The 24,294-nt window shown below is 53.3% G+C and overlaps 1 protein-coding gene across 3 annotated transcripts; it reads right to left on the bottom strand.

Annotated features, from left to right (window-relative positions):
* Positions 1–1,854: 1,854 nt before the first annotated feature.
* Ighmbp2 (immunoglobulin mu DNA binding protein 2) lies at positions 1,855–24,278 on the bottom strand. Of its 3 annotated transcripts, none has more exons than XM_036200342.1 (15): positions 23,980–24,161; positions 23,162–23,331; positions 21,529–21,718; positions 21,275–21,372; positions 18,960–19,123; positions 17,355–17,555; positions 15,793–15,940; positions 13,589–13,763; positions 10,447–10,629; positions 10,073–10,191; positions 9,090–9,184; positions 8,589–8,712; positions 6,923–7,759; positions 3,493–3,679; positions 1,855–2,605 (listed from the first exon to the last, which is right to left on the bottom strand). In XM_036200342.1, exons 1-15 carry the CDS (start codon positions 24,063–24,065, stop codon positions 2,308–2,310), a joined length of 3,075 nt encoding a protein of 1,024 aa, XP_036056235.1. In that variant the 5' UTR covers positions 24,066–24,161; the 3' UTR covers positions 1,855–2,307. The 3 variants fall into 3 exon arrangements, with proteins under 3 accessions (XP_036056235.1, XP_036056238.1, XP_036056244.1); XM_036200345.1 differs by having other exon boundaries at positions 2,342–2,605; positions 3,510–3,679; positions 23,980–24,278; XM_036200351.1 differs by having other exon boundaries at positions 2,548–2,605; positions 3,487–3,679; positions 23,980–24,162.
* Between the last annotated feature and the right edge of the window lie 16 nt (positions 24,279–24,294).

Consider the following 24,294-nt stretch of genomic DNA (forward strand, 5'->3'; position numbering starts at 1 on the left):
GCTGACGACCCGAGTGACTCCTGGGAACCACGTTATGGAAGGGGGAACTGACTCTTGCAGTTGTTACTCCCACACACGTGCCCCTTCCCCATCACACACACACACACACACACACACACACACACACACACACACACACACACACGCATTTTTTAAAAAGATGCACAGCTTCAGGCACAACTGGACCAGCAAAGAGCCTTTGGCAGCAAGGGACAGAAACCCAAAGTGGACTTTGCTCAGCTAAAAAGGGGACTTATTCGTTTAGAATGCAGGGGAGGACGAAGGTCAGGTGTGGATAGATCCAGGGGCTCCAATCCTGTTACCAGGTCAACCCCCAGCCTCACTGGGAGGTCTGTTTCTCTTCAGATCCCTTCTCTTCCACAGACAGGCTTCTAGAAGGCAGCAGGGTGGCCACTGACCTGCACAAGAGCTGGTGTCTTTCCTCTAGCGGACATGTCACACTGGAGCAGAACTGGCCGGCCCCGGTGGATTCTGGTCTATCCCTGAGCCTGCCCTATTTTGGCAGGGCAGAAGAGGTGCCATGTAAGCCAGGCTATTGCCTCCCTGAGCTCAATCCTGGGGCTCCATCAGGGCTCATACCCACAGGTCAGGGAGACCAAGCAGCTTCTACTCTGAGCTCTGCAACCCTGGAGCAACTCTTCCACATGGCATGGCATTCCCACTGCATCTTGGGAAGAGCACAGCTAGCCATCCTTGTGATGTGTGTAACACCCAGCACTGTACCAGTGGCGGTCCATCTGCAGTTCCAACACTGACTGAGCTCTGCACTGGGCTGTAATCGCAGCCTCAGCCATGTCCCCTTCCCAACAGACACCATGCATGGACACAAGCATGACACCATGAGCGCAGGAGGGGAGGTGGTGTCATATGACTTTTTCTGGGACAATGGACCATCTCACCCCAGGGAGATAGGTCACCGCAGACTGAAGGAAGGATTCTGTCCAAGTCTAATTGGGTGAATGGGTGAGTACTGGCTTCAGAAGCATGGGTGACTCTGTACTTCCTGGAAGTCCCCTGGGCATGGGTGACTCAACAGTAGCTGGAGCATCTGGAAGTCCCCTTGGGGGACATACAGACAGTTGCATTACCTAAGAGTTCCCCCACCAGCCAATGGTTTGCCTCTTCAACAACCTCAAGAGGGCAGGAGGAGTCTTGGGAGACCTTAGGCAGGGGGCTGGTAAGGAACTCAGTCTCCTGAGGTCTTGTGCACACATTATGGCTGCTCTGGTTCAGGTGGCCATGGTCATGTCCAACATGCAGGACATTGCCACACAACAGAGGGCAAGGGTCATCCTGCCCTGGCAACAGCAGAGAGGTCAAGGCGTGCAGCCCCCTGAGGGACAGTCGTGTGATTGTGGCATGAGCAGGCTCCCAGGAGGGGAACCTCAGGCATCAGGCCAGAAAAGCCATGCTCCCCTTTGCTTGGACAAAAATGACCCTTAGGAGAGCGGGCAGACAGCAGGCATGAAAGACCCTCATGGGAGGGACGATTCCGAGCCTGGCTCCATCAGGAAGCATCCCACCCAGTCAGTGTTGGGATCCCCAGCATCTCCCTGCTGCCTGGGTTGACTGACCAGTTACATGGTGCCAAACTTCCCAATCTGAAACTCCATCCTCCTTGCTAGGAAAGTCAGCTGAGAGGGTGTCCTTTCCTTCCCACATATCATGAACCCTCCCCAGCAATGGCCCTGCCTTGTGCACACTGCCAGACTGTGCATCACCCATCCCATCACTCTTGGATGCCCTGGGCAGGTGCCATCACTGCCCATTCACCTCCTGTGCAGGGTGACATCTGAGCCAGAGGTAAAGGACGCTCACCTCTGACACAGCAAAGAGCCACTATGTGCACTTTAATTTGCAAATAATTTATACTCTTTTGAAACAAGAGTCTGAGGCTAAAATACATCTGTCAAAGTTCCCATGAGCAACTGTACAGAATGCTACAGAGGATGCAGTCTTTGTGAGGTAAGCAGTGAGGTGCCCTGGGACAGCTCCATCCCAGTCACCAAGCAGCAGAGGACAGGCCATCACGGGCTAGGAGCCTCTCTGGAGCAACCTCCTCCCATCCCTAGAGTATACCATCTGTGCCCCACTGTGTCACTGAAGAAGACAGGATGAAGGTGGCTGTGGCCCACTTTGCAAGGTACTCACTTCTCAGGACATGCATCTGAGCATCATCAAAGGGGCCTGGCCAGTCAGGGCAGAGCTACTCTGATAGAGTCTAAGACCAGGCAGGTCTCCTTGCAAACAACACCCTTGTCATGGGAGAAGCAGGGCCCTGCCAGGTCAAGCAGAGAAGTAGCCCCATCTGCTGACCCCGAGGAAGCTGGTCCCAGGGTCTGGCCCTCTGCCCCACACAGCCCCGGACGAGGACGTGGCCTCATGTGCCCCTCTCCTTCTCCTTCTTCTTGCTTGCCCTCTGGCTGCTGAGCTCGCCCAGCTTCTTGTCCAGCCTCCTCTGCAGCTGGGCCCTCTTGGCTGGGTCCAGGGCCCTATCCCTGGTCCCACTGCCTGCATAGAGCACTCCTTCCCGACTGATCCTCTGCCGGGCATGGGCACGGGCCTTTTCACTGCAGCCGTGGATCTGAAAAGACACAAGAGTCAGGCTGAGTTGTGGCCAAGGGAAACTGCAGCCTGCAGATCTGCAGCAAAGGGATTCCCTAAGGCTGGTGCGAGGCCATGGACCTGCCCTTCCACCCTCCCCAAGTCCATCCTTCACAGCTACAGCCAGGGGCCTGAATCCTGAGACTGGAGTCCTGGAGACTGGGGACAGGGGACATTAACTCTTGTCTGCCCACAGAGGAGTCAACATGGTCCCTGCAGCTGCTTCTGCCCACCACCCCCACTCCCTGAGCTGCTGCCAGCCTGGTGATACCATGGCCCTGGTCACACTCTGTGCTGCCCACACCTGACTCTGACAGCCCGGGCCACTCCATCCGACCCAGCTGCCTATGCTAGGGTCTCTGCACGCTAGAGGGGCAGCCTGCCACCACTCCTGTACCCCCCAGCCAGCCTGACTTCCACCCTGTGGGCCTCGGCCCACTAACCCCCAACTGTCCTGGTTCCTGGGTTTCCTCCTGGGAGCACTCAGTAGTTTACGTCCCCTACTCCATGCCAGTGTCCTTCTCGGATCCCAGAGTAGTCAAAGCTTGCTCTGCCCAAGTCCTCAGAGGTCCTGTACCAGACCCTGAGGATTCTGGAGGTGCCACTCAGTCTGCAGGCCAGAGCTCCTCCCCAGCCTCTGCCTGGAGCTAGGTTAGCCAATCTACAGAGTGCAGGGTGGACAGAGCTCCTCTACCCAGATCCCACTGCTGTGGCTGTCCCTTGGCAAAAGTGCACTTTGCTTCCTTGCGCCCCAAGTGTTCACATCAGATCATGATCAGCATCTGCTTGGGCTTTTACAGAAAACGGTAGGATGGTCTGGCTATAACCGCCCCTCCCCCCGCCAACCAAGTGATGCCCCACCACCACCTGGGAGGGGCCGGCACCTCGGGCAGGTGATGGCTGAGGCAGTAGCAGCGGTTACAGTGCATGCAGAGCTGGCCCAGGGTGGTGGTGCTGGCCGAGCACTTGGCAAAGCTACAGGTGTTGTCAGCCTTAACCACAGCTGACACCAGGGCATCGAAGTCCTCCTCACTGGGCAGAGCCGCATTTAGACCTGGAGAGGAAGAAGGCAGAGCTCAGGCCAAGGAGAGGACGGAGACCAGACACTGCAGACAGTGGACACCCCATGCCCAGAGTCCTTGCCAAGCTGACAGCCTGCCCCTCCCCCCCCCACTGCCCAGCCCCAAGAGAAGAGGATAGGGTATAGAGTGCCTCTAAAAGCACACCCTTTCACCCAGAAAACCCTTGGGAGGGCGGGGTGCAGGCTCCCCGTGATACCAACTGCAAACACAGACCCAGGCTAGACATGAGCGCCACCAGGGATGGAGGCTGCCCAACTCAGGTCCCAGAAGAAGCCCCCAGACCCTCAGGGAGGGGCAGGAACTGTTGACAGTGAAGTGTCTTACTTAAACTGGGTGTTCTGGGGTCGGGATGGAATCGTGAAAAACCCAGCAACGGTGAAAGACTCCAGAAAGCACACATCTCTTCAGAATCAATGAGTGCTACCCAGAGCCTCTGCTGAAGCCTTGGATGTCAACACACAACACACATGCTCAGCACTGCCCCACCACTACACCAGAGTGGCCAGCCTCTGCTCAGAGTCCAGCCACTGGAGGAGCTGGGTGCTTCACTGTATGGATGTAACTCCATTCTCACAAGGGCATCTTGTTCCAGCGACAGACACCAGACACAATGGGGCACTTTCTGCCCAGCGCTCCTCAGAACTTATCAAGTGGTACATCTTTGGGCTGTGTTGGGTTAGACAAGTGTCCAGATGACTGGATGCAATTTTGTTCTCATCTTTAATAAATAGTAAAATTTCATGTATTCCAAAGAACTTCTAAAGCAAAATTTGATGACTTACTAGTAAATGTTTGATTTGCACACTATATATCTACGTACTCAGGGCCAGGTACCTCTCTCAGAAGGCAGTGGGCTGGCTCACTGGGTAAGAACACAGGCCTCCAACCTGGTGACTTGAGTTCCATCTGTGGAATGAAGAACGCTGACTCCTGCAAGTTGTCCTTGAACCCTCAGCTGTGCTATGGCACATGTACCCAATGTATGTACACAATAAATGTCAATGTCTTAACAGAGCCTTGGTTGATGGAGGGTGTGACTGCCAATGTTTAAGAAACCCCATTTCTGGGTTGGGGATTTAGCTCAGTGGTAGAACGCTTGCCTAGCAAGCGCAAGGCCCGGGGTTCGATCCTCAGCTCAAAAAAAAAAAAAAAAATCAGAAGCGAACTTCTGCCCTCCGGGGTTCCCCCACTGTGCTGTAAGCATGTATTTAAGACCTCCTCCCTCCTTCAATAAACAGCATTCAGCATTCAAAAAAAAAAAAGAAGAAGAAGAAGAGGGGTCAAGAACATGATGGGGAAACCCACAGGGACAGCTGACCGGTGCTAGTTGGAGCTCACTGACTCTGGACTGACAGCTCGGGAACCTGCATGGGACCGAACTAGGCCTGCTGAATGTGGGTGACAGCTATGTGACTCAATCTGTTTGTGGGGTCCCTGGCAGCAGGACCAGGACTTATCCCAGGTGCATGAACTGGCTTTTTGGAGCCCATTCCCTGCGGTGATGATACCTTGCTCAGCCTTGATACAACAGGGAGGGGCTAGGCTCTCCTTCAACTTGGTGTGCCAGACTTTGTTGACTACCATGGGAGGCCTTACCCACTCTGAGGAGTGGATAGGGTAGAGTGGGAGGGAGGTGAGGAGGCAGGAGAAGGGGAGGGAGAGGGAACTGGGGTTGGTATATAAAATGGAAAAAATTTTAATAAATTAAAAAAAAAAGAAAGAAAGAAACCCCATTTCTGCTAGGCAGTGGTGGCGCACGCCTTTAATTCCAGCATGGGAAGCAGAGGCAGGTGGATGGATCTCTGTGAGTTCAAGGCCAGCCTAGCCTACAATGTGAGAAACCCTGTCTCAAAAAAAAAAAAAAAAAAAGGAACCCCATTTCTGCCAGAGAAATCTTGGGAGCAGAGGTGCAGCAACACAGTGGCTCCACAAAGCACACGCGTGTGCTAACACAAGGGACAGAGAGCACTGGCAGAGGCGGGCCCTGCTCTGACCCTGGCTCTGGCCCCCACCCCCACCCCACCCCGGCTTTCTCTCTCCTAAGGCTGTATAAAGGGGAAACTGAAGCCACCCAGTCCCTGGCCCCTGCCACGTCCCAAGTAGAACCAAGTGGCTTAGAGAGGGCCTTGGGGAGGGTGCATCCCATTCTGGCAGCACCCTCGGGGAGCATGCTCAGGAGACGGACAGGAAAGAAGGACCAGGCAGAGTCATCAGGCCAGATGGAGGGTGCCACCCAACCCTCCTGCCTTCAGCTACCCTTCCCGCCAGCTATCATTCATTCCACGGCCAGGGCCCCAAAGAGCACCAGCCCGGCAACCTGTCATAGGTGTGGCCACCCGGTACCTCAGCCGCTGGGCAGGGTACTGGCACAGGGCCTGAGCCTTTGCAGGTCCTGGGGACTCTGAAAGATGGTAGCCTGAGGCAATCCCAGAACCCCAGGAGTAGATGGGGCTCCCAGACCACCTAGGCCTTGTGGCAAGCAGGAAAGGCAGACGTGGGTAGGTCCAGGCTTATCATGGTATAGAAACAGTGCTTTTCCATCTGAGGCAGGGGTCATCTTGGTCACCAGCACACAGCCTGGCTACAGGAGCCATCCCATGAGTGCTATGGCATGCACGGAGCAGTGCCACACCCCTGGAAGCTGGTTCTGAAGCTAAGAACGGCACCCGTGAGGTCTGGCTCATGGGAACAATGCCCCAGAGGGATCTGCCCTACTGTGGTCCTGCTGGCAAGGGCCCACTGAAGTGTTCAGAACACCTGTACCATTTCCCAGTCGGTCCAGCCTCACTATGCTGGAGCATGTGTGCCAACTCAGGGGTGGAGTCACCCAGGGGATGCCAGGCACAGTGCAGGCTGAATGCAGAGCACACAGTCTACTGGGCCCTGGCATGGTGCCAAAGAACGGTGGTCTCAGCAAGCCTGTAGCTCTAAGTACCTGCCCCTACGCTGCCACCCAGAACACACCCTGCCCCATAGGGCCCTAACTGCCTCCATAGGGACAGCAGCATTAAGCATGCTAGGGCTTCTCTTTTGTGCCCCTACAGGGCTCTAGGGATGAGCAGGTGACCTGGCTGTCACTACCCCAGGGGAGGCCAGGCCAGAGAGACAAGAGTCATCCACGTGGCCAGGGAGTCTAACCGGCTCCTGGGTGGCAGGGGTGGCAGGTGGCAGGAGACAGGAACCAAGTGGCACCGTGTGCTTGAGATGTGGCTCACCTTTCGTTTCTTTTTTCTTTTTCTTCTGTGGGGCCTTCTGAGGTCGCAAACCCACCCCTGGCTGAGCCCTGGCTGCCTGGGCTTGACTGCCCTGCTGTCTCTGCAGCCTCTCCAGGTGCAGTGCCTTCAGATCCAGCGGGGTGGGGCCGTGTGACTGCCCACAGGGCTCTTCTGCCAGGGGCTGAGGCTCAGCCCGTGCAGGGCTGGGGGGTGAGGGAGGCTGTGGGGCTACACCGCCAGGCCCCACAGGGCTCTTCCTGCTCACCGTGACGTGCCGCGCCTTCCCCTCCCCGGTGCTCTCGTGCCTCAGCCCAAACTCCTCAGCTATCTGGTGGACTCGCAGCCTGTCGTGGGAGCTCAGGGATGTGGGAAACTCCAACTGTGACTCCTTGCTGGCCACAAACTTCTCAATCATGGCCCTCCAGTGCTCGGTGCGGTCTGTGCCTCCAGTTCTGTCGGCATTGCCTGCACTGGAGCTGGGCTGGGAGAGGACCTGAGAGCCTGGGAGCCTCACGCTCGGCTTCCTGCGGCCCTGGCCAGCAGCTGCTCTGGCCTCTTGGCCACTCTCCTGCTTCCTGATGAAGGTGGCAGGGCCCCTGGTCTTGGGGGCATGGCTGTGGCCCTGGGAGCCCTCATGGGTGTAGTTCTCAGGGACGATGTCATCCAGGTACTCAAAAGCTGTGCGAACCTCCCCATGCTCTGTGAAATAATCCACCAGGGTCTTCAAAAAGGTATGGTTGTTGACAGTGCGGGAATCACAGATGACTGCTACGTGGCGCCGAGCACGGGTGACAGCAACATTGATCCGTCTGTCCTCAGCCAGAAAACCAACTTCACCTGAAAACAGGCCAGAGGTTAGAGAGACCGAGGTCCATGTCAGGGAACAGGATGCTTGTCAGGGACAGTCACTGCCAGTCACATCATCAGAGCTACAGCAGTCTACAGCCGCCCTGTTGCGTTCCCTGCACACACTGCCTGACGTGCCATTGGCACGGTGGCTAGCAGCTGCTCTGCCCCACTGACCAGTGCAGTTCCACAGTCAGTATGGGACCGCTGAGACTCCACCACTGCCTGGCAAGAACAGCCTCCTGCCCACGCCTGGACTCAGGATGCCAGGAACAGCTGCTGTGGACACAGGGCAGAGCTCTGTGCCAAAGCCATTCCCCTCCTCACTCATCCCCAGCCTGCTACCTAGGCTACTCTGCAAGCGCCTGGATGCAGTTTTATCACTGCATAGCAAGCTGTGGCCACACAGAAATCAATCATTCCTCAAGGCTAAAAGACAGGCTCTAGGGCATGAAGGGTAGTTCCTCCCCTGGACAGGGTGACCAAGTCACTTGGGGCCCACTACGCCCCAGCCTGCCTCCCCAGTCACCTGCTCCTTGACCAGACTGAGTCTATTCCCTTTGCTGAGAACACCATGCTCTCCCTCCCAACACTAGGGGGAAGCTCTGTTCACGTGGCCTCCCAGGGTGCTCCCTGCCTCCCCAGCTCTGCTGACCCTCAGGGGTCCAGACCATGCTCCTTGATCCTGCGCTTTACATGAGCTCGAGGGCAGAGGCTGACCACTGACGCTGCCCATGCAGGAGAGTTCCACACGCCTTCAGGATCAGCGCACTCACTCCCAGGCTATGTACAAGGCTCCAATGGGGGCTGCACTATGTACCTTTCCTGTTGGACCTGACAAAGGTCAGGATCACGGCCTCCTTCTCTCGGCCTTGGAAGCCATCAACAGACTTAATCTCGAGCTCGGGGTGCTTGCTGGAGAGGCTCTGTCTGAGCAGGTCCACCTGAAACAGAAAGCAGGGCTGAGATCTCATCACCAAGTCAGGGGACTTCAAGACCCATCACGCCTGGGAGCCCTGCCCTGCAGGAATGGCCACCGTGGGCACCCTTCAGTGACTACAACAGCAGCAAACTGCCTTTTTCTCTTCATAGCCTGGGAGTGAGGAAGGGGGGAACCAGGCTGAGGTGAGGCTCGTGGCAATGGCAGGTGCAGAAACACATACACTCTCATGCTGGTGTCCTCTGGGCCCCAGACCTGGGCACAGTGAGGTCCACGCTAGCCCTGGACTCTCCGCAGTCACAGGAGCCAACACACTACACTGTCCTTTCAGCCTCTAGCTCAGTCCAATGACACAAAGAAACGAAAGGAGATCCCTCACACCTGAAGGTTGTAGGGTGCAATGACAGCAAGGTCACCTGCATGGACCCCAGCATCCACCAGCGCCTGGACGTGCAAAGTGACAAGGCGAACTTCGCCTGGGGAGGAGAGAGGGCAGTGTCAGTGAGGGCCATGTTATGCAGCCTCTATGACTGAGCGGTGGGGAACACTTTCTGCCTGTTGTGAGCAGATCTTATGCTGGGCCAAGGGCAGGGGGGCATCTTAGGAGTGGCCAGATGACCAGAGAGAGGGGCCGCAGGCTGGCAGATGAGCTTCATAGGACCTGGGTACTGCTGGCTTAGAGAGAGTCGCAACCCACGATGAACCAGCAGCCAGGTTGGTGTCCAGAGTATGGGAAAGGCTACCAGCCCCAGGAGCCCAGGCATTGGCTGTGCCCCAGGAAGAGTGCACGGATGCTGCCCTGGCCCTTGGAGTCCAGCAAGGCCCACAGTTCACTGGGAGCTTGTCCTCATCTCTGCCACCCAGTGCCTTGCTAAAGCAGGCCTGGAGCGGCCTGTTTTACTTCATTTTTTTTTTTTAAAGATTTATTTATTATGTATAGTGTTCTGCCTACATATATGCTTGCAGGCCAGAAGAGGGCACCAGATCTCATTATGGATGGTTGTGAGCCACCATGTGGTTGACGGGAATTGAACTCGGGACCTTTGGAAGAGCAGTCAGTGCTCTTAACCACTGAGCCATCTCTCCAGTGCCATTACTTCATTTTTAATACATATTTTCAATTACGTATAAATGTGTGTGTTTGTGAGCATAGCCACATGTGCTTGGGTACCCGCACAGGCCGGAAGAGGCCATTAAACATCTTGAACTGGAGTTACAGGCCACTGTGATCTGTCCGATAAGGATGCTGGGAACTGAACTTGGCTCCTCTGAAGAGGAGCGATGCTCTTAACTGCTAAGGAGCATTTCCAGCCCTGGAGTAACTTGTTATAAAATGTAACCCGAGAAGGACAGGGGCAACTCACCCGGGTTTCCCTTAGACTGGCTGTCTTCCTCATTCAGCTCCAACAGCCCACAGCCGGCCGTGTCTATGAGCAGCAGGGGGACACGTGTCTCCTCTGTGTCAGCCACACCTGGGAGATCCCTGGCACAGGGGTGGGCAGAAGGTAGGACTGACCCCCTTCACAACAGCACTGGTCCTTCCCATCAAAGAGACAGAAGGGCTGCCCAATGGGTCCAGCTCCCAGGAAGGCCCAGGAAACATCCAGAAGGTGAGTGTCAGCAGCTTCTGCTACCCCAAACTCCTAACAAGACACACTTCCCTCCCACAGAAGGCCAACTGGGGCTAGAGCCAGGTGAGGCAAAAAGATCAGGGGAAGCAAGAGGCCAAGTCACTCACTTCAGGAGGTGTCCTGCCACAGAGGGATGGGCGGTAAGCTGCCCATGGTACATGGCCTCCGAGGCCCAGCGTGTGATGGCCTGGTGCATCCGGTACTGTACAGTCAGCATCCTTACCACGCCAGTGCCATGCTTCTCTGCCAGACGCTCCATCAGGCTACGGGACAGCCCAGCCAGTGCTGCCCTGTGCCCAAGCAGGAAAAGAAAAAATAAAGAATGAAAAGTCCAGATGTGACACCATGGGAAGGTAGGGAAAACTACCCTCAGTCTCAGGACCCAGTACTTCCCCAGCTTTCCGCACGATGGGAGGGAAGTCTGGGCTGGGCTGCAGTAGTCAACATAACCACCACAGCCTGAGAATACATCCAGCCCCTTTAGAGCAACAGGCTCTTGGCAGACAGCAAAGACACAAGAGGAAGACAGGGTCCAAGCAGATTCAAGGGTACCATGCTGCTTAGAAGATGGGCGAAGAACCCTGAGCCACCATCTGCAGTGGCCTTGAAAGGCAGGTAAGGCAGACACAGGGCCTCCCTGAAGCCTTGAGACCAGGCAGCCCCTTTCAGAACCGAGGCCCCAACACTGTAAAGTGTGATTGGACCCAGCACTCGGGAGGTCATGAATTCAAGGCCACCTTCAGCTATATAGTGAGTCCAAGGCCAGCCTAGGCTACATGTCTCAAAACAAACTCAAATGTGTTCCAGCGGGTAGCAGTCACCACTATAGCCAGTCACTGTGGCTGAGTACTCCCCAGGCTCACACTGTCCGGGGATAAACACACTCATTCTCTACTGCTGAACCATTTCTACCTCATCCAAAAGAGAGTGAGACCCGAGAGCTTAAGTACAGTCTGAGGTTGCCCACCCACAGAGACTCTGGCACAGTGCCCCTCTCCATGTTGAAATGTCCAAGACCATTCTCTTAGTATGACCCTAGGAATTACAATTACAAAGTCCTTCAAGTTGACAATCAGCTCATTCTTTTTTTTTTTTTTTTTTTTTTTTTTTTGAGACAGGGTTTCTCTATGTAGCTTTGCGCCTTTCCTGGAACTCACTTGGTAGCCCAGGCTGGCCTCAAACTCACAGAGAACCGCCTGTCTCTGCCTCCCGAATGCTGAGATTAAAGGCGTGGGCCACCACCACTCAGCCAGCTGATTCTTATTAAATATTTGTTTTTAAAATTTTATGTGTATAAGTGTTTTCCCAGCACTTTACATTGTCTTTGTATCCCACATGTGCCTGAAGAGGCCAGAAGAGGGCATCAGATCCTTTGGAAGTGGAGTCTGACAGTTATGAGCCTCCATGTAGGTGCTAGGAACCAATTCTGGACCCTTTGGAAGAGCAGCCAGTGCTCTTAACCCCTGAGCCATCTCTCCAGTCTCAGATTCAATTGAGTCTTAAGAATCATTGTCACCAAAATAACTAAAGCCAATGCTGTCGAATAATCTTTTTATACACTGTGAAGATTTGTTGCTCTCATTGTCTTAATAAAGAGCTAAATGGCCAATAGCTAGGCAGGAAGAGGTATAGGCAGGAGAGTCAGACAGAGAATTCTAGGAAGAAGGGAGGTGCTGAATGAGATGCAGAGTGAACAGGATGGGAAGTATGTAGACGAGGTAAACAAGCCTTAGGGTGGCACATAGATCAATAAAAAACGGGTTAATTTTAGTTAAAAGAGCTAGTTAGTAACAAGCCTAAGCTATCAGCCAAGCACTTATAATTAATAAGTCTCTGTGTTTTTATTTGGGAGCTGGCTGGCAGGACAGAAAAGTCTGCCTATAGGCCAAAGGCAGGATGCCTGTCATACCCCCCATAAACCCAGAATGGCACAGCACAGCCACTATATCATCCAACTTTTCCAAGGGACAAACATGGTCCATCTTTTCCCAGGGACAGCCCAGATTCCACCCTCAGCTCCCTAGAGGACAGAGCCGTCTGCTGTCATACTCTGAGACGCATCCACTTGAGAAGCCACCAGGCACATAACCATGAGCCTTCTCACTCCTGCTCAGACCCCTGCCCTTCCTATCAGGACTTTCACGCTCCTCAGAATCCTCCAGTCTAACCCCTCAAAGATCCTCCCAAGCCTGGTTCTGAGGGGCTGCTGTAGGTGCTTTTCTCCAACACACCCCTGCCTGAGCATCCCACCTCTATGGTCACCCACTCCTGGGAGGTTCCACACAGCACCTTTCCTAGCAATTCTTTCACTACCGGAGTTCTAGCTGCACCAGGACCTCTGAGCACATGGGGAAGAGGCAATTTCAAATGCAGCAGGAACCAGGGCAAAGCCTCCTCAGCTGTAGGGAGGCCACAAGCAGGGCTGAGGGCCCTGGCTTCCAGAGGCTGTCTTTCTGGACTAGGCCCATCTGCTAATGATTGCTCATATGTCAGGTCCTGCACACAGGCCACAGTGGGCTTTCTAGATGGGATGACAAGCAGACAAGACAGATAATCACATGACACTGCCGGGAGTGATTCAAGCTGAGAGAAACCAGGTGAAACCCCAAAGAGACTGACAGTAGCAGTTGAGAAGAGTGGACACAGGAAACCACACAGGGTCCATCGAAATGGAGGGCAAGGCTACCCAATACCCAGTGAGGCCGGAGCACACTGAGGTCCAAGGAGGCCAGTGTGGCCAGAGCGGTGACAGGGATGACAGGGAAGACGGTGTGAAGGGCTGGCCAGCAGAGAGCACTGGCTCCACCCAGGAGAGGCTGAGCTGGGCCACTCCGCCAGTCCTGGTGAAGGTGCCTCACCTCCACACTGCAGAGCCACAGCAAGCTGGGAGCTAACTGCCACCGGCCGCACGCCCAGCCTGAAGGAGTTTTCCTAGCTCCACCATCAAGCCTGCCCATCCTTCACAGGCTCTCAGAGCAACAAGCCTCCAGCGAACACAGGAACAAGCCAGCTGCATGCTAGGACCTGAAGCCAGGATGAGGATGACACAGCCCCCATCCTCACACAGCACACAGCTCAACTGATCGGCTGTGGAGACACCTGAGTTCGGCACAGGGAGGAGATACAGTTGAGAGCCATATGACAGAGGAATACCCAGACCTCATGGTGAGCTCGGGCATGCAGGATGGCCCGGTGGGACAGTAAGGAGTTAAGGGGAGGGCCAGCAGAGCAGGCAGGCAAGTGTCTTACTTGTGAGAGACAGTGGTAGGTGGCAGCTGCTTGTGGTCTCCGGCTAGGATGCACTTCGGGGCCTTCAGCAGGGGGATCCAGCAGCTGGCTTCCAGGGCTTGGGCACACTCGTCCACCACCACCATATCAAAGTAGTCCTCGGGCAGCAGCTTCAGAGGACCATCGGAAGACGCACCTGGAAGGCAAGGGAACCAAGCTGGCTCACTCATTTCTGCTTCATGACCTAGTCTAATATGAAAACTACTGTGTACAAGGCCATGGAGAAGGCTCAGTGGATAAAGAAGCCTGCTGCCAAGCCTAACGACCCGAGTTCAAGCCCCGGGACTCACATGCTGGAAGGAGAGAACTGACTTCTGCAAACTGTCTTCTGACCTCCATGTATGTCCACCCACACAATACACACATGTACACAAAATAAGTAACTATAAAATATCTTATTTAGGATTTCAACTAAAATTTAAAAGAAAGGAGAAAAAACCAACACTAGACACTAAAGTGGACAGCCACACAGCCATATGAGAATGGTGTGGCCACCTGTGGTCCCAGCACTCGGGACGTGGAGACAGGAGGATAAGGAATCAGGGTCATCTTCAGATACAAATCAAGTTTGAGGCAGCCTGGAGCCACTTGAGACCCAGACTCAAAAAGCAACAAAAATCTGGAAGCTGGAGGGATGGCTCAGTAGTTATGAGAACGTATTGCTCTTGCAGAGGACTGAGTTCTGTTCCTAGCACCCATGTGAGGTGGTCCACAAACATAACTCTAGATTCAGGGGACCTGATGTCTCTGGCCTCCACAGGCACCTGCATTCATGTGCGTGTGCACGCGCGCACACACACACACACACACACACACACACACACGATTAAAATAAAACTTAAAAAAAAAGCAAAAAACAAAACCAAAACAAACAAATCCCAAAACAAATAAATGAATCCCTTTCACGATGTGAACTGGGAAATTAAGCAAGCAGGCAGGACCTTACATTCACGTCTCTGAAAGTGCATCCAAAAGTGCGTCCAAGGATTCAGAGCAAGAGCTGAGTGTCTGGAGAAGCACACAGGTGCACACTTTCCACCCTGAACCTGCCACACTGTCTCTCTGTAAGTGACTGAGCAAACAGAACAGGCTATCAGCACCCTGCTATGATCCCACTTACACCACAGCTCCCTCTCCCAAGGAGTACACACAGAACATTCTGGACAACTGAGCACGCTGTGGACCATGAAGCGAGTTTTGTAATGGACCAACCAAGTCAAGGCAACACATGGAACTGGACATAACAGGCAGGGAGGCAAACTGAAAGCCAGTCAGGAAGGTAGCACAGGTGTCTCCAACTAAATAAAACTAAGCTAAAACACTGCTAAATAAGTGAGTCAAAACGGAAACCAAGACTTCATGGCATCCCCCTCTCCCCAACAACAACAGCAAATCAGCATTTGAAATGGGTGAAAAAACGAGAACATGGAACTTGTGGGCTGTCACAAGAGGAGCTAGGAGCCGTATCAGAGAAAGGAAGCCAGTGTAATGGCACACACCTACAATCCCAGCAACCAGACTGAAGCAGGAGCATCACTTAGAGTCTGGGGTCAGTCGGAGCTACACAGTGAGTTCCAGGCCAGACTGGGCTACAGAGTGAGACCTTACGCTGCCTCTTCTAAGGAAGTAGGGGGAGGTCGGGGAAGATAGCCCAGTGGGTAAGAACACTTGCTGCAGAAGCACAAGGACCTAATCCAATTCTCCAGTGCCCACGTAAACAAGGGGGAGTGGCCCCGCAGAGCCTAGAGCCGGGCACTGTCACAGGTGGAGGCAGGAGCTCTGCGGGGGCTTGCTGGCCCCCAACCTAGCGCCAGATTCAGTGAGAATCCGTCTCAGACACAGTGCAGAAAGCAGCAGAGGAAGAGAAGACATCTGACCTCTTCCTCTGGCCTGTGCATGGGCACACATGCCCATGCACGCACTCACACATGCCCATACTCAACACGTGCACACGTACATATGTACACACACACACACACACACACACACACACACACACACACACACACCCCAGAATAGCCTATGTCTGTGAAAGACATTGGTTTTGAAGTTACAAGACTCCCCACACAGCAAATCCCAGCCCAGAGGCTCTGTGAGTACCAGGAAGAGCAACAGCTGTTGCAGACTCGTGGCCAAGGCCGTGGGGTGGGAGGCTGCGCTCTCACCTGTGTTGGTGGCTAGGACCACGTCTGCAGCAGTGAGGCTCTGAACTATGGCCGCTTCTTCTCTTTCCTTCAGTTCCTTCCTTAGTAACTGAATTTCATTTCGAAAATTACTCTTCTCTCTCTTATCCTGGGTCTTTTTGTTCTTGCTCTAGGAGAAAAATCGGTAATTACTCCAACAAGACCCTGCACTTATTTTCTGTTACGCTGCTCTCAGGCAGTCAGAGATGCAGCTCAGTGAGTTCCTGAGACAGTGCCGAACAGCAGAATCATCGTGAAGGAAGCATACAGCCCACCTGCCGCAGGGGCCAGTCCCCACCAAGGGGCAGGAAGGGACAGCTACAAATGTGACCAGGGACAACAGACAGCTGGTGATCCAGACAAGAACGTGTCAGTCTGGACTTGGGTGGGAACTTCAGCCAGAGGCTGAGCTCACTGCCATCACATGTGGGCAGGGGGACGCAGTACACTGCCTGAGCACTGCCTGAGCCCCAAGCAGCACACTCCTCTTTGTTCCCACCTCCACGTACACCATCTGACCCCAGGGTGACACCTCAGTCTGCACCATGCAGCCTCCAATCTCCCCAAAAACGGGAGGACTCCTGCCCCGGCATCATCTCTGCTGCCATCATTCTCCAGTGGTGAGGCCACCAAGGAGTGCCAAGGTGAGGCAGGGGGGTTGCTGATGGGAGGACAGAGCCCAGCCCAGGAAACGAAGGAAAATGTGGGTGTGGATGTGGATGAGAGATCCAGTTATAACCACTAGCTACTAGAACAGAGCCGCAGGCTGGAGAGATGGCTCAGCCGTTAAAGGCTAGGCTCACAACCAAAAATAGAACAGAGCCGCTTCACCTGGAGCCCACCACCACCTTGCTCTACAAGCCTGGTGTCCTTGGTACAGGAGGTGACACGGACCAACAATTCCAGAAGGGATTTACTTTTCTAAGTATTTTCGGTCTTGCCAGTATCGGCCTGCCCACCTTGCCAGTGCTTGGGAGGTACCAAGGAAATGTTTATTTTGGCTGCATTTTCTTCTGGTGCCAGAGATGAAAGTGAGGACTGTGCACACACTGGCACTTGCTCTGCCCTGCACCACCCCCAAGCCCAGGAAACCCTTTCTTCAGGACAATTTCTCACCTCCTCTATACTCCCTATAAACGCTCACTGCAGTTCTCTACCCACAGTAAGCAGTCCAAACTCGAGGGGCTCAACACCAAAGAGTGGTCCAGGTCGTCTCAGGTAGCCCAAACTGGTCTTGGACTCACTATGCAACCCAGGATGACTTTGAACTTCTGATCCTCCAGACTCTACCTCCCAAGAGCTCAGATGACAGGCCTGAGCAACCATGCTCAATTCTATGTGGTGCTGGGGTTGAACCCAGGGTTTGTGCCAGCTAGGGAGGCACCTTACCCTGAGCCACACCCACAGCCCTGGATTATAGAGTACTAAGTGAGTTAACAGAAGGAGATGAGGAGGTGGAAGCTGGGCAGAAAAGAACAGTCGCTCTTTAAAGACTGAAGCTCAAACAAGCTCATGCCAGAGGACACTGGCTCCATGACACCTACAAAGACCTGGTCGATGTCCTTTCTGATGTCAGCAACAATCTGGGCGTTGTCACTGCGCGCTAGCACCGCGTCCAGGGAGTGCTGCTGGGCAGACTCCAGGAGGCGGGCAGGGTGCCCCAGGCGCAGAATCCGCTTCTTACACAGGGCCAGACGCTCCACCAGGTTGTCCACAGCAATGTTGGAGGGAGCACAGCATAGAACCTGGGAAAGCAGGCAGTGAGGCTTCTAGCAATTTCCTTCCTAATTAAAACTACTTATCAACCAGGCAGTGGTGGCGCACGCCTTTTATCTCAGTACTCGGGAGACAGAAGCAGGCAGATCTCTCTGAGTTTGAGACCAGCCTGGTCTACAGAGTGAGTTCCAGGACAGCCAGGGCTACACAGAGAAACCCTGTCTTGAAAAACAAAACCAACAACAAAAACAAACAAACCCACTTACCAACACATTAAATGAAACAATAACCCTTAAAGGACAGGAAGTAGGTACTAAGATGAGAGAGTAAAAATTGGTGTCAGGGGTGCATGGCACTCAACCCAGGCCACACCCAGATAACCAGAGTCCAGGTATCCACAACCCATGCATCCAAAGCACTGAACACTGCCGGCTGGCTCCAGAGCTGCTAGTGCAGTGGCACATACCTGTGATCCCAGTGCTCAGGAGGCTGAGGCAGGAAGGTCAGTGTGGGTTCAAAGCCAGCCTGGGCTATACAGTGAGGAGAGACACACGGGGAGAGGGAAGGGAAGGAGTGGAGAGGGGAAGAGAGGGAGAGAGGGGGAGTGGAGAGGGGAAGAGAGAGGAGAGGCAGGGAGGAAAAGATTCAAGTGGAGAACACAGAGAAGCCAGGGAGTTTTCTCTTCTCAGTTTGGGCCAGTATTAACCCATTTCTTTTTTTGTTTGTTTGTTTTTTCGAGATAGGGTTTCTCTGTAGCTTTGGAGGCTGTCCTGGAACTCACTTGGTAGCCCAGGCTGGCCTCAAACTCACAGAGATCCGCCTGCCTCTGCCTCCCGAGTGCTGGGATTACAGGCGTGCGCCGCCACCACCACCTGGCAACCCATTTCTTTTGACCAGCTCCTGTCTGCCAGTGTTTTGGTAAAATGGCCAGCAACAGCCCTGAGTTCAGTCACAGCTTTGGCAAGCCTTTACCAGGTGAGAGGCCCTCCCCCAGCAACAGATGTTTTATTGGAAAGGGACCCTACACTTGCAGCTAGCCAATGGTATGGGTCCCAACTTTAGGAGTTGGCAGCCTATGAAACATACCACACTGGTAACTTCTGGTTTCTGTACCTTGTCTGTCTGTCTTGCTTGCACAGTACAAACAAGATTGTATTGCCCTGATGTGGAAAGTCCTCGCTAGCTTTTTAAAATTATTGCCAGTCTATAGAAAGAAAGCATGGGGACCCGTCCCGGGAGGTCAGGAGGAACTAGCTGTGAGCTGATGGCTCCCGCCTGGACCTGAGAGCTGGTGCCCTGAGGACAGTCTAGGAACTTTCCCAGTATCATAAGCTGAGATCAGACACTTTATGACAAGATGAGGAAATTCGTTCAAAACAGGAGCAGAGGCCACACGGCTAACCCCAGCATTCTTAGGACAGCTCCTGGCCCACCTTTAAGCCTCGCTTCACAGCTTGCAGGATTATTTCCACCACGGTTGTTGTCTTCCCGGTACCAGGAGGCCCGTGGATGATGGCCAGTTCTTTCTGGGCCAGTGCAAAAGACACAGCTTCTTTCTGGGAAGGGTCCAGGGTCGTGCTGTAGAAAGTGAGTGGGGCTGTGGGAGAAGTGCCATTGTCAGCAATCAGGAAGAAACAGTACACAGAGCAGGCTGGACCCCAGGCTGAGCTACACAGCACAGAATCAATCTGCTCTGTTTTCTTGTTCTTTGAGACGGGATCTCACAATGTAACCTTGAGTAGTCTGGAATTCACTAGGTAGACCAAGCTGGCCTCAAAACTCAGAGACCTACTTGTTTCTACCCTTCAAATTCTGGGATTAAAGGTGTGCTTGTACTTAAAAAAAAAAAAAAAAAAAAAAAAAAAACCAAGGTCTCATATTGCCCAGGCTAGCCTCAAACTCTCTAAGTAGGTGAATATGACCCTGCCATTCTGATCTCCTGCCTCCACCCCTGAGTGCTGGAATTACAGGCTACACCACCACACCTGGTTTAGTGGTGCTAGAGGTGGAACCTAGCACTTCATTTGTGCTAGGCAAGCATGCTATCAGTTGAGCTACAGTCCCAAGCTCTCATTGCCAAAGCAAGCTTTCTCCAGGAACAGGAACCAACACCAAGCCTGCTGTTGACTGTCCCCCATTTTATGAGAAAGTGCCATGCCATTCAGTTATAATCCAACCAATGGCTGCTGGGTGCCACAGCAGGTGAGTTACAAAAGAGATAATATGGCTCTACAGTCTAGATGTTGACAACCTGCTTCTTATGAACTTTGCCAACTCATGCTCTAGAATAACAGACGTGAAGGAACTGTTTCTTGGACCATATTCATTTCCACCGTTTTTGTCCCTCTTAAGTGACCATAAAATAACAAAGACAAAGGATCGTGCCTTTATTTTGAATAATGGAAGACTCAAATAACTAATGATGTTTTCTTAAAAAGTCATCTGTATGTGTTCGAGCATGCATGTATGTGCATGTGCTTGTGTGCTGTGTGTGCATGTGTGTGCCTGTGTGACAGTATCCTTGTAGAGGTCAGAGGACAACCTCGGATGTTGTCCTCGTCTTCCACCTTCTTTGACACAGGTCTGTTGTTGACCAGTGTGCAGCCAGGTCAGCTGGCCTACACACTTCCAGGAACTTTGTCTCTACCTCCCATCTCATAGTAGGAGTGCTAGAACTACATACATGACCATTTGGATTCTGGGATCTGAACTCGGGATCTCACACTGCACAGCAGGCACTTGACCCACCAAGGCACTCTAGCCCAAACGGCCTCTTGTGCTCGGCTCCGCCCCATTGTCCACCAGGGACACCCGAGTGCACCAGGCTCCTACAAGAAGGTGCTGACGGGGACCTATGAGAGGCAACAGGCCTGTGACTATCAAAAGAGCGGATGAGAGACGAAGCATGCACTACCAAATTCCAAGTTTCTGGCACATTCTACATTGTATCAATTCTTGCTAATGAGAGAACAGCTACAATGAGGACCCACCAGTCTTTAAAGGCAGCTAACACACTTTTGAGGTGAGTATTGTGGCACTCGAGACTCAGGAGTTCAAGGTCATCATTGGATATAGAGTAAGTTTGAGACTAAGACCAGCCTGGGCTACATGAGACCTATTTAAAATAAAATAAAATAAAATAAAAGGTAAAGAGTATCATTTAAGACTGTGGTATGGGGCTGGGGAGACTGCTCAGCAGGCAAAGTGCTTTACATGCTCTCCACCACCATGTAAAAGCTGGGTACGGTGAAGAGCACCTAAAGTCCCAGCACCGGGAAGTGGAGACAGGTGGATCCCTGGGGCTCACTGACCAATCAGCCTAGCTAGTCAGTGAGCTCCAAGTTCAGTGAGAGACCCTCCCTCAAAACTCAAACCTAAGCTGGCGTCAGTGAGACCGTTCAGTATGTAAGGGCACTGCCACAGCTGATGATCTGAGTTCAATTTCTAGGGCCATGTAAGGCAGGGAGGAGAGAACCAACTCCCAGAGCTGATGTCTGATCTCCACAGGCACACGCCACACACAATAATAGATGAAGGAAAAACAGGGTGGAAAGGGACTGAGGGAGACACGTGATCGCATAATACCCAGGTATATGCGCACGCACGCACATGCCACACACAATAATAGAGAAAAAACAGGATGGAAAGGGACTGAGGAAGATATGTGATAGCAATCTCTGGCACATGCACACACACGCGCACACACACATAAAAATAAATCTTAAAAAAGAAATTAAAAAATCCTCACGTATTTCAGTGGTGGGACTTGGGGTGGAGTCACCCAAAAGGACATCTATGAGTGAGGATGCTGGCCCAGAGTGGTACTTCTTCAGTGTCATCAGCGCTCTGCGAGGAACCAGAGCCAAAATGAGGAGCTCTTTGGGACACCATCACCTGAGAGCACCCAGCAGACAGGCCACTCCCTCCCTCAACACAAATAAGGGTGCCCACGAGTCCCATCCAAGGAAAACGCCCCTCCAATTTTCAGCCTGGAATGCTCACCTTTTCAGTCGCTTGTAGGTAACATCATTGGCGAGCTTCAGCAGTCTGTAGGTATTCTCTCGGTCCAGGTTCAACTGGAAATCATGGGACTCATCAAAGGCCACTGTGACTGACTTTTGAGTGACGCGGGTCAGGACCCCAGTAGCCAGCTGGCTGCTTTCGTTAGCATCATACAGACCCACAATATCACCTGCAAAAACAAACCCAGCTAAATATTATAGTATGTGATCATTTCCTCTATGTTTCAAACAAATACATATGATTTCAAACAATATATATCATCATGCATTTATTTACAAGTGCATGTTATGGTTCGTTATGTGCAGGTCAGAAGACAGCTCGTGGCAATTGGTTCCCCTGCTTCTACGATGTGGATCCTGGGAACTGAATTCAAGCACCTTTCTCCCTGGAGCCACCTCACCCATGTGTGAGTTTCACCTATGCCTTGAATCTTACTGGTCTCCTCCCTGACTTTAGAAAGACAAATGGGATATGACAAGGCTGCTCCTGGGCAGAAGCTGAGCTGTGTGTCAGACTCCCCATGCCCCACCCTGTGCAGGACCCCTCATCTCAAGATTGCCTCTTCTGAGCGACTGAGACTTGAGACTGCGCCTCAGAACAATAGCCACATCCCCTGAATTTGGTCAACAGCCGTGTCCACACACCACCACTCCAGCTTGCTGGTGTTCCACACAGAGGCCCAATTCCCATTACCACCACCCATCCTGCCAGTCACTCCACACAGCTTCAGAGAGGACAATGAACATGCTCCGTCCTGCACCCTCCTGCCTGACAGTGGCAGGCACTCCTCCCATCTCCCCAGGGGGCCGACTGAATGTAGCTCCCTTAACAAGGTCACGGCCTCAAGTTCTTGGTCTCACAGCCACCAGCAGCTTCCTTCATCGTCTTCCCCTCCCCCTCATCTTACCTTCTTGAAACCCAGCAGAGGAACTGAAAACTCTTGGGACAGGAGTCTATGAAGTCAGAGGCTGCCCCTCAAAACAGGACAGCACAGGCAGCCCTGCTGGCTCTCAGTTTTCAGGACTGAAGCCAGCCTAGCATCCCTGGTGTGTGATCAAAAAGCTCCAGAGTACAGAGCAATGGCACGGTGCTTGCTCAGCATGACAGAGGCCTTGGGTTCTATCCCAGGCACTGCCAAGAGACAGCTGACAATCTGGGCAACCAAAAAGCAGTGTCGTCACAGACAAATGTGGTAGTGCATACTTGCAATCCCAGAACTCAGTAGGTAGACACAGAAAGCTCACTGCAACTTCTAGTACAGCCTGGTCTACACAGAAAGTTCCAGATGGACCAGAGCTACACAGTCAGTCGCATTCCTGGCTCCAAAACCCAACCAACAAAATACTCAGGCATGATGGTGTAGGTCTGTAATCTCAGCAACTGGGAGGTAATGGTAAGATCAATTCAAGGCTCAAAGTCATCCTCAGCTAGACAGTCAACTTCATACCCTGACTCAAAACAACAAAACCAGCCATCATAATCGTCCGATTTCTGAACAGGAAGTTTTCATTGCTTCATACTCCGTCTGGGTCTGTCCTGCAGCCTCTGGGAGAGCACAAGCCTTAATCTGAACACCAGCAATGGTCAACACACGCCTACATCAGACACCTACCAGAAGTGAAGCTGTTGCTGGGAAGCACCACCACAGGCCCGAATTTCCTAGGCTCAAAGGTGACCAACCGCTGTCCGTACAGCCCAGTGCACTGGCTGGATACTTGAAGCTTCAGCAAACACACCCCTCGGCTCTGGAGCTCTTTCAGAGAACTGTGTTCCTGCCAGGACCTGGAAGACACCCAGGATAGCTGTTTGTGTCCACACCCTTCCTATTTCAATCCCTTGCAGGAAAAGTAAGCGAGGAAAGAGTTCTGCTTATGGGCACCAAATTGGAATCTGCTCCACTCCAACCCTGCCCCTCCCACGGCTCCCAGGATTGGTACTGCTTAACCTGCTCCAGGTCTGCCAATAGTCTTCCCATGCCTCTACGCCATCTTTCAGCAAGTCCTGTGGGCCTCCTATTTATACCTTACTCCCTCTCTGCCTTTTACCCCCAACACGCTAACCGTGGTTCAAGGTTCTAGCTTGATTTGCAGATTACTCCCTCTCCCTCTCTCCCTTCCTCTCTCTCCTCTCTTTCTCTTTTTTTGGGGGGTGGGGGTAAGGGGTGGAGGGAGTGGCAAAGGGTCTCCTGTAGCACAGGCTGATCTCAAATTGGCCATGTAGCCAAAGACCTTGAACTCACGATCCTCCTGCCTTGACTCCCCGAATGCTGGGATGACATGCGTGCGGCCCTGACAGCGCTTTGCAGTCCTAGCCGAGTGCCGACTCCGCGTGCTGCCCACTGGTCCGCCCGGCCCGCCGCCAACACCAGACCGGCTCCGGGAGACTACGAAGGAGCGCTGCAGAGGCCCGGAGATCCGCGGCCGCACTTACCTGCGCTCCTCCACCTCGGCGTCCCGCTCCAGCTCCAGCAGCTGTAGCTGCTGGGCCACGAAACTCTCCACGGTGGACGAGGCCATCTCCCCCACGGTGCAGCCCGATTGGTGCTTCCTGCTCAACAGGAACACGGTCTTGTGGGACCTGTGTTCGCGTCGGACCCTGTCCCCCACCGGGCCAGTGTCCTCAACGGACTTGTACTCCCTGTCGGGACAGTGAATCCTGACGGACCCGTTTCCTGTGTTCCTTGTTAAACCAGTGATTCCAGTAGGACCCGTGTTCCCCCCTTCCAGGTGTTCCCTCCCGGGATAG

This window comes from Onychomys torridus, chromosome 1 (assembly GCF_903995425.1).
Source record: "Onychomys torridus chromosome 1, mOncTor1.1, whole genome shotgun sequence".
Classification (NCBI taxonomy): Eukaryota; Metazoa; Chordata; class Mammalia; order Rodentia; family Cricetidae; genus Onychomys; species Onychomys torridus.